The 10,381-nt window shown below is 32.6% G+C and overlaps 1 protein-coding gene across 1 annotated transcript; it reads left to right on the forward strand.

Annotated features, from left to right (window-relative positions):
• LOC109538495 (kinesin-like protein subito) lies at positions 1 to 10,182 on the forward strand (the record flags this gene model as incomplete). Its single annotated transcript, XM_019905740.2, is given in 10 exon segments — positions 1 to 568; positions 5,260 to 5,542; positions 5,613 to 5,853; positions 7,933 to 8,153; positions 8,216 to 8,474; positions 8,691 to 8,817; positions 8,881 to 9,059; positions 9,122 to 9,233; positions 9,414 to 9,805; positions 9,864 to 10,182. Coding segments are annotated over 10 exon segments (2,229 nt in total). The 3' UTR covers positions 10,105 to 10,182.
• Between the last annotated feature and the right edge of the window lie 199 nt (positions 10,183 to 10,381).

Raw genomic sequence — 10,381 nt, forward strand, 5'->3', positions numbered from 1 at the left:
ATTACTGTTCCGTTTGCTATTCTTTGCGCTGTTGTCGACAAGTAAGAAGACCACTAAACTGCAAAAGCAAAACTATCTTTTTCTCATGGCTCGAACAAAGACAGACCTGACCATGTTTCTGATGCCGTTAATTTGAATCTTTGGTACATTTGGCATCGCAAATATTCCGGCACCAGCGACATCTGAACACGGCGTCAAATGCGCAAATAAAGATAGAACTAACGGCAAATTTCTGTAATGGAGTAAGCGAGAAGATAGTGTCAAGATCTGACAAGTTTTCATATTGACAAACGAACAGTTAATAAATGTTTAGAGTACGTTAATAGATCATAGTGGTTTACTCTTTTACAATTACTTTTTTGATAGTGTTAGATGACCATAATCTGTGCTTTTGATGGCAGGTGTAAACAACCAGTTTCCTTGCTCATTTAATCAGGCTTCCTTTTTGCGAGCCAGAGATCCCAGCATTTTAAGCTGGAATCGGCATGCGATCGAAAAGGTTCGATGTAATTTAGCGACCGAGTTTTCCAGTGTTCGCAGTGGCGATTCTGAGTCTCAAAAGAAAAAGGTAAGTTTTCGTATTCCAATTGATGCACTAACAATTTTGTCTTATCCTGTTGCCAATAAAATCACAATATGATTCAGAATAACTAATTATCAAAATATGGAAGGTTTAAATACTAATTGGAAGTTGTATACCACAACATGTTTATTAAACATATACATACAACAACGTACAGAGCTACAAATGGTAGACTTTAAAGTCCACATTCTTTAACTTCAGTTAAAGAATGTCTTAAAGTATTTTGTTTTTATGTCATAAAGGCAAATACTTTTAATCATTTACCTGCCGTTATTCTGCTTGTGTGTTAGCTGCTTTGATGTGACAATTTTTCTTGATTTCACTAATGGATCCTGATTTCTATGGAATATCTCAGCAACAAACAGAATATTGGGTAACCGTTTTTATTTTTAATACACACCAGCAAAATTAGAGGAAATGGCATAACTCAACAAAAGTTTGAAGTCATTTTTCTCGTGAACGCTGTATCTGATTGGTTTGCTGCTTTTTACCAAATGGTAGCTTAGTTCTTGATGAAGACGTGAATTATTATCGGTTTCGCTAGATGAACCTGCATATCCATATAGCATCGGTGATAAAGTAACAATTTTAACAACATTTAATGATACGATATTGGTGTTTGACATCGTTTGCCCTTAAACTTCTTCAAATTTCTCAAATTTTGTGTCAGGAACAAAAATTACACGGATTTTAGAAAATACCCTTTTTGCATTTTGCCAATTCTTTTCAAATCATTTCTAGCCTTCGTCTCCTAGTACAACCTCGTTTATTTATTGTCAGTTTCATTTCAAAATGAACATCCATAGTCTTATTTGTATATACCACGATACACTTACTAGATAAACACCTTTTCTGTTTATCGTGGTATACAGGGTGGCCATTTTCTGAATCTATGTATGGGTAACTACATTTTTAAAGATACAGAATCCGTTAAATGAGCAAAATTGGGCAGAATTCGATTGCCTATTCATGACCGTTTTCAAAATTTAAGAACCCGACTTGGTTCCTGAAATATCCTGAAAATACAAGAAATCAACACTTTTTTAATTATCACTTATTACGTAACTGATTAACTTGGTTTATTTTTTATCTCGTTAATCAAGTTGTCTATAATAACGAGTGCTAGTTTATTGGATTCAAAGCAAAAAGTTGTACTAAGGGCAGTTAACTTTTTTCTATGTTAAGCAGTTTACATAATAAGTGATAATTCAAAAAGTGTTGATTTCTTGTTTTTTCAGGATATTTCAGTAACCAAGTCGGATACCTACATTTTGAAAACGGTAATGAATAAACAATCGAATTCTGCCCAATTTTGCCCATTTAACGGATTCTCTATCTTTAAAAATGTAGAAGTTACCCATACAAAGATTCAGAAAATGGCCACCCTGTATATATACTGTAAAAAAGCACACAATAAGGGACCTGATTCATATTGTGCTTATGTTGCGAAAGCTACAGCGTTGATTAAAATTGATAGATTTTACAGTGAAGTTACTTATATTTTGGGAAAGTCCAAATCTGTAATTTATAGAAACGTAAACGTTGGAGAGACACGGGAAGTTATCTTCAGTACATATCATAAGAATCAGTAGGTATGTACCAAAGATCTTTTCAGTCGATATCGTATCTTTCTCCCCACTTATCGGAGAAAATGCACGATAATAAAAATAATTATGTTGAGTCGACGACTAAGATTCGTGCTGCTCAAAATATCGAGTAAGTAACAGATGCTCTTACTGAAATCAAAAGGAAGGCAAAGGAGACAATCTCCCTCAAGAAATTATTGACTTGATTAGAAGCATGGCGAGACAAATAGACGGTAGAACACACGTTGCTGACCAGATTTTCTATTGCCTATAAAAAAATACAGTTATTTACGTGTGGGTCAATACAAAAAGCCTTTTTAAAAAAGGTCTTTATTAGAAGCAGGATACAAATGAACTGGTTTCGCTTTGTTTCGAGGTTGCAATTGTAACCTCGGTACAGGTTCTTATCTTTGCTTAGTGTTTAATTAATTATTGCTTACAATTTAAGTTGCAAGAATGTAACTAGTTGTTGAAAACTTTTTTTCATTAAATATCCGGATGGCCATAATTTTTTTATGATCAAAAAATGTCAAGGACCAATCATTCCAACTTCGTATCTAAACCTGTATGAATATAGAGATTCATCTATCAAGAACGATTTACGAGAAATGTGTCTTCAAACTTTTGTTGAATTAGGTATACCGGTTCTCCTAGTTTTGTCGGTGTGTGTATTTTTATGGTTTGAAAGTTGTATATTACTCAATTTTAGAATAGTTGGGAATTTAGGATATACACAAATAGTGTGAGTGGAAAAAGGGTTTAGATCTAAAACTCGAATCGTGTTTATCTTAGATAAACGCGATGGTTTGGGTTAATTGGGAGAAAACAGGGATGTCTATAAAAAAAAATTTAAAACTAATATCTTCGAAACCTCCACTCGAGATTTTTTCAAGCCCTAGTAACGCATTAAAAAGAAACAGGCTCTAGACTTAGATATTTGAAATTGTTTTTGGCCAATTTGTAGAGCAACGTTTATAATATGTATAATGTAACTATGCTAAGATTGTGAGGAATGATAGAGATATTCTATACTTTTCATACATTTTTCCCTTTCTCAACTCCTATTTAAGAAATAAATTGGATACAAATTCACTGAAATAGGTAACTGACGGTTTCGATTTTCACAAATTAAAATGGGAGTGGCGGAAAATCAGGCTTAAACCTCGAGTTAATTTAAACGCTATAAATACATTTTTTCCAATGCTTATCCACATTAATCATCTTTATCGTGTTATTATATTATGTTATCGTGTTCTCCAAAAAAAAACGGAAACAATGTTAAATAATGTATGGATGTAGCATGGGCAGCTTTTTTGATGTGCTTTAAACGAATTCCATATTGGCCCTTACGTTGACAGGAAAGAGATTTAGGGGTCGTTAAAAGAAGCATGTTTACAATGTTAGAACATTTTATCTGTAGTCGTATATGAGAATTCAAAAATCATACCTACAAGACTTTCTTAAGATATAACGTTTGGGATATTGTTTATTTAAAAACACAATATTTTTCGGTCAAAGTCGTGGAAAATATGATAGGAGTTTCAATGAAAATGTCATTTAATGCTTTGTATTGTATTATAATTGTTTTATAACTTCCAAGCTCTAAATTTTAGCTTCACACATTATTTGTCATTGTTCAGGCACTTTTCGAATGCGAACACAATAAATACGATCAATTTGGAGTTTCAGTTGAAAAATATTTTTATAGTAGTTTTAATTTAGCCTTTGTCTTTTGCGCCCTAATTCATGGTGCGGAATTTGTAAAATAACCTGCAATAAATACGGCCGAAATACGAATGTGCGTGTTGAAAACTGTGCTCATTGTAGAGTTAAAATCACTTCCTTGGAAAAGCAGTTTTTAAAACAAATTTTATTTCGATTGACATAGATTTCAGCTTCAAGATACAACTGCTGTTTATTACAGGCCAAGTTAGATTATCGCCATATAAAATTATCTTTTATACTATACTAAATTTCAAAGTCGACCGTCAACGGAGGGATTTTTAAACAGCTCGTATCTTTGCTTATTTTATTTTGATTTCCTCAGCCAGGTAGATTCGCGCCTATTCCATTTGATTTTATTCAAACTGGAAAAATGAAACGACCGCTCTTTTATGAGGAATTGAAAATAGTGAGGTGTTGCAGACATGTAATTTTTGATATATGGTGTCTATCAAAAATAATTCCAACGATTCGTTTCTTAGAAACCATCATCAACTTTTGATTTTCATATTGAAAAAAGTACAAAACGTATTAGATAGCTCTTTTAATAGCGAATTTAACAATGTATAACACAGTACGATTTGTACCGGTGCTTGCGTCAAAAAAAGTATTTTTTTATAAATTATGTCTCTTTAACATCTATAACAACAAATATCCAGAAAAAAGACAGCTTAATAGGTAAAATTTCAGACTTCAAGCTTTCAACTAAAGGGGTATGTGTCATTTACAAAACTGACTAAAACCAGATTAATTTAAATTAAATGAACCTACTAAAACCAGAAAAAAAAGCAAAAATGTTGAAAGTTAGAGGCCGTGCGTAAAAGTAAAATAAATAAACAGTAAAGAAAAGTGCTTCTTTATAGTCATCGCTTCTGATCGAAAAATGGCAGTTTTCTATTCATTCGAATAAAAAAGTATTTTTTGTTTATTGATTTGAAATAATTTCAAAAACGAAAAAAACAACAAAAATAATCACTTTTTCTAAATATCTCAAAAATAAAAAATAAATACCTACTTGACTTTCGAAAATGCTTTGTATATATAATTGCCCCTCGAATTGCCCAACTTTTCCTAATTTAACCGACATCGTATCTATTACGGTTTCGGATTTCTTGGTCACCCTGTATAACTATTAATTAAAGGGTTTTTATGCGGTTTAAGCGGACAGAAAATTTACTGCATTTGGCGGGTATTTCAAATTTTTTCGTAAGTATTTCAAATATTACGTGTCCGCTTAAGCCTCATAAAAACCTTTTTATTATATTACGGACACTAACACATTCATTTATCGAATAATTACTAATGTTTTAATAGTATTTATTGTTAGTGCAACGAAATATAAACTTTTTTATTTTTTGCAATTTTTAGGATGAAACCTTAAACGTATACTTGCGAATTAAGGGTCGAGTTCCTTTCGGTGATTTATACACTATTGAAGACAACGTATTGTCTTGCATTGTCCCAGCAAGTTCTCAAGCTGCAAAGCTCAACCGACAAAATCGCATTATTATCAAAAAATTTTCATTCTCAAAGATATTTGGACCCCACACTACCCAAGATGAACTATTTGACGTAACTGTGAGAGAGAAAGTGTTGGATTTTATTAATGGAGCCAATGGTTCCCTTTTAACTTATGGGGTATCTGGAGCAGGTAAATATTGATAACTAAAGCTAACTAAAAGCAACTTTTTATGGGCAATAATAGAATACATTTTTCCAAGGAAAAACTTACACCATGATAGGCACTCCCGGAGACCCCGGCATAATTCCCCGAGCTCTTAATTACATATTTAGGACAGTGTGCATCAATCCCAATAGTCGGCCTTGTTGTAAACCAATGCCAAACGGTAAAATAGAAATATTATCCAGAAGCAAGCAAGAAGTAGAACTTCAAGTTCGGCAAGGTATTTTTAAAGACCAATCCACGTCTGCTGAACTACTGAAGCATGAACGCACCTTTTTGTAAGTATATTTAAGTTGTCATTGATAACTTGGATCTTAATGAAAGCAGATAACAGATTTTTTCTAAAACTTTTTGTGGGGTATTTTGCCTCAAAAGTGTGTGTGTTTAGAAAGGACAGAATTTATTCACGTCGTTTATTACAAATTGATAAAGGGTGTTCATATTTCTCTATGAAGAACAACTTTTATATCAAAACGTAATAAGAATCTGTCACCTAGCGGTGATAAAAGGAGATATTAAATTGTTAATCAAAGATAATAAAATGGAAATTATTTGAGCACAGAATAAAAAAACTTGTATAGATGAAAAAAAGTGAAATATTCGGCGCGGAGCGTTTATCCGAGGGAATCCATTTCGATTAAAAAGTTCACGTTTAGGCCAATATTTACCAAGTGCGCAAAAATAAAGCTTCGCTGCGATTTCAATAAAGTTTTCAGCTTTTGTAGACTGAAGTGTCTTCTAGAAATTGTGAAATTTGCAAGTTTCTAGTTGCTTTAAATTGAAAGTTAAACGTGCGTTTGCCTCTCAAAATCGGAGCCAATTATCTTTATTTAACAATGTACTAACGTATCAGTTGACACGTGTAGTCCAGTCGGATTAGATTTTTTTCATGCACTACTTAACAGTATTAAAAGTACTTTTATGAAACAAACTAAATTAAAATGCGTTTATTTGTTTACTCAAAAAATTCGCCAACTTTAGGGTTTTTTACATTTTCTTCAATTAATTTACTTTTGCTTCTTAAAAATCGTACTATCTTTGTACACTTTATAACTGAACTTTTACACTAAACGCTTAAATTTTTCGTAAAAAAGTAATCGATGTGGTGATTTTATCTGACAATAATTTGCCCTTTGACTTTTTACATAAAAAAATCCTGATTTTCAACTTAATGTTTAAACAATTTACGCTTCACTAATAAATTTTTCATTTATTGTACGTTGTAGAATTACTCTTTATGAGTAAAATACAGGGTGATTCAAAATTGGCGTCATTCCTATGGAGGTGTTGTCTGGCTGTGTTTTAAAAGCACAGAAAAAATAGTAAAAAAATTATTGTTATTCAAAACTGAGAAATTTGCGAAAAACTACATCAGAAAGACGGCAACAATGTTTTTCAAGGCAATCTGCCTAATTGACATTACGTAAATTGCACATTGCCGTACATTGTAAAACATCATTGCCGCTTTGACTTTTATCCAAAATTGTACGAGAACTTTTTTAATATAAAAATATTTCGTAATTTGAAGCAAATATCGTAATTTTTCTTTTTAAATGCTTAAGTATTCCAATTAAATATGGGACAATTTCAAAATAACGCTATATAACAAAGCTGAAATTCGATTTTCAACCGTTAATATCTTCTACAAATTATCGGAAAATTTTTAAAAAATATTTTCTCGCACACTCCAAGTGAGGCTCTATTACCCCTTAAAAGGAATGACGCCAATTTTAAATCACCCTGTAAACCCTTGACTATCGGACAACTGAATGAGTCTCTCCGACAACTAAAAAAAAACTTATTTAGAATCTGGCAAGATTCTTTTTTACATAACAAATAGGAATGAACAAAAAGTTAAAATATTTTATCTTAAATGTATACCACTTATAAAGTGTACAACGATCTTCAAAAAAGTTATAGTACGATTTTTTAGAAGCAAATCTAAATTATCGTCAAATCTGCTAGTTTTGTAAAAAAATTAACGGATTTTAATGTAGTTGTCTCATATCGTAGGTATTTTTGATACTTGAAAAAGAGAATAAAACTTTTTTCAATAGCATCAACCGTTCAAAAGTTATGCGCAAAAAATCGCGCGCAAACTGTTGTCCCGATATTCTAACACCCTTCCGAACAATAATCTTATAATCGACATCCAATAATCTTTTACCGAAGTCTTGGACCATTGGAATTGCTTCCTGGCGTGAATATTATTGAAGAGGTAATATTGATAATGTTCACTGCAGATGTGAACAAAACGCCATGAAGCAAGCAAATTACCCCACAAAAGGTAGCTAGAATTAATTTAATTAACATGTTGATATTTGTTGCTCAGTATGGATGTTTTTAAAAACTTTTAGATCGATGCAAAACACCTTAAAGGTAACTCCTGTTGGAGTAGTCGACTTTTTTCCACCCATATTTGAAGTGTGGGTATCATTTGTAGAAATCTACAATGAAAACATATTCGATTTATTGGAAGTAAACTCGAACAGAGGACAACAGAGAACTAAATTACAAATTGGAACCTCACATCGCAACACATACATTAAAGGAGTTAAACACATTTTCGTGACTACAGGTACATCTTGAGTTCATTATGTTTAGCTGTTTGCTAATATATGGTATTTATACTTTCACAAGGCTTAGAAGCATACCAGATCTTACAATTTGGCCTACACAACATCAGTTACGCCTCTACGAACCTAAATATGCATTCCAGTCGAGCTCATTGTATATTTTCGATTAAATTAGTTTCGGGAAACAATTGCGAGGAATATAATGTGTCCAACTTCAATTTCTGCGATTTGGCTGGTTCTGAACGCATGAAGAAAACATTAAACGAGGGCGATAGGGCAAAAGAATCTTCGAAAATTAATACGTCACTTAGCGTTCTCGGCAGGTAAGCTTCAATGCAATTGGTTGATTGTTAGTGTTCTAAAATTTATATATGTTGACCGAAATGTTGTGAATCTTTGAAAAGTGGAACATATTGGTTCCATTTTCTTCCTGAAACTGAATAGTTTTCGGGCTGGGGACAGATCAGGGCAATATAATGCTACTTGGATGGGCACTTATGGTTTTGTCTAGATTAATATTTCTGTAATCGATTTTTCAGATGCATCCGAAGTGTCCGTGAAATGCAGAAAAATAACAGCGATATATGCTCTGCACCGTTTCGCGATTCAAAGTTAACACAACTTTTGCAGCAAGCACTTCAAGGCAAGGAGAATATCTGCATGATTGTAAGTGTGGAACCAATAAATTAAAATAATTAGTAACTCAGAACTAACGTTGCTCGTCTCTAGGTAAATATGAGTCCATCACCAGAGACTTTTGACGAAAACCAGCAAGCCTTAATTTTCTCCACTATTGCTCAGGAAGTTGTAGTAAAAGAACCCAAAGCAAATCCGAGTCAATTGCAAGGAGCATTTAGAACGTTTCGCCAGAGCTTGACCAATGGTCTATGTGAAAATGATTTCTCCGGGTATATTATAAAAGCTTCCTTATAATCAATTAGAATAATGTGCAGGTTTATTTTGTTTTCAGTGATGAGTTAAAGGAGGCCCGAAACGACATAGCTCGGTTAACATTAGAAATGTCAGAAATGAAGCAGAACTTCGAAATCATTCTTGATCAGGAGACAAGTCATTTACGCAAAGTGAGTAGTTAAGACGATTTTATGACTTGGCTAATTTCGACATTAACTTGTTAATATTCAGATTAACATAATTTAAAACGTAAACAATATCATATACGTCTACTAATAGTTAATAATCAGCACAAAAAATTGCGTTTTTTCGTCAAATGTGCCTTTTCAATAAACACAATTTTGTTTCAGAACTACAATATAATACTTAATATTAAAACGGAACAGTTGGCGGAAGCTCAACAAGAAATCGAACGACTGAAAAAAAGTAATAACTATTTGGAAAAAACGCGATCTGAACTTCACTGGAAATTGAATAAATTAGAGGAACAGCAAGAAACAATCGTTTTAAGTGACTCGGAGCAGGAAGACGAAGAGAACTCAAGTTTCTCCACAAGAAAAGAAGATAAAGTAGGAGACATCGAAGAACAACATTTACTTCAAGTAAAATTATTGGAAGATAAAATCAAACGTTTGGAGGCAATCATTCGTGAAAAGGAAAGCGAAGCAGATGACCGGAGGTTACACGATGAAGAAAATAGAAAACGCTTGGATGAACTGAATTGCACGAACAGTGAACTTAGGTACTTTAATTAATTATTCGAATTACATTCAAACTCATTTAATTATTCTTTACATTAGGGATGAAATCCGGAAATTAGAACTCACACTGCACGATGCCGTTCGCGATTATTATGAGCTGGAGGAGCAAGAAAAGTCGTTACGCATTGCATTTAATGATTTAACTGCCAGAAACTGCGTGTTAGAAGACAAAAACATTCTTCTAATGCAAGAACTGGATGAATATAGAAACCGGTGTTTACTACAACAGCAAGAACTTGACGATCTAAAAAACTCAAACACAGAAGATATTATTAACTAGTTGCAACGAGAAATAAAATTGAAATAATTATTTAAAGATAATATTTTGTTAATTAAAGTTCAATTCAACAAGTACAAATTATGCTGTGTATTTCTAGTAAAATTACCTTAACTTTTATGTAATCAAAATTTAAAGGCTTACAATCTTTCATAAAAGAAAAAATATCTTTCAGAATCGGATTCCTTTGAATTCTTATTTGATTTTTGAAGATCAGAATATTACATGCGAATAAGATAAAAATTTTAAAATGTATATACAGGGTGTCCCGTAAGCTCAT

This window comes from Dendroctonus ponderosae, unplaced genomic scaffold (genome assembly GCF_020466585.1).
Source record: "Dendroctonus ponderosae isolate FM_Combo_2020 unplaced genomic scaffold, Dpon_F_20191213v2 Dpon_F_20191213_3, whole genome shotgun sequence".
NCBI classification, from domain to species: Eukaryota; Metazoa; Arthropoda; class Insecta; order Coleoptera; family Curculionidae; genus Dendroctonus; species Dendroctonus ponderosae.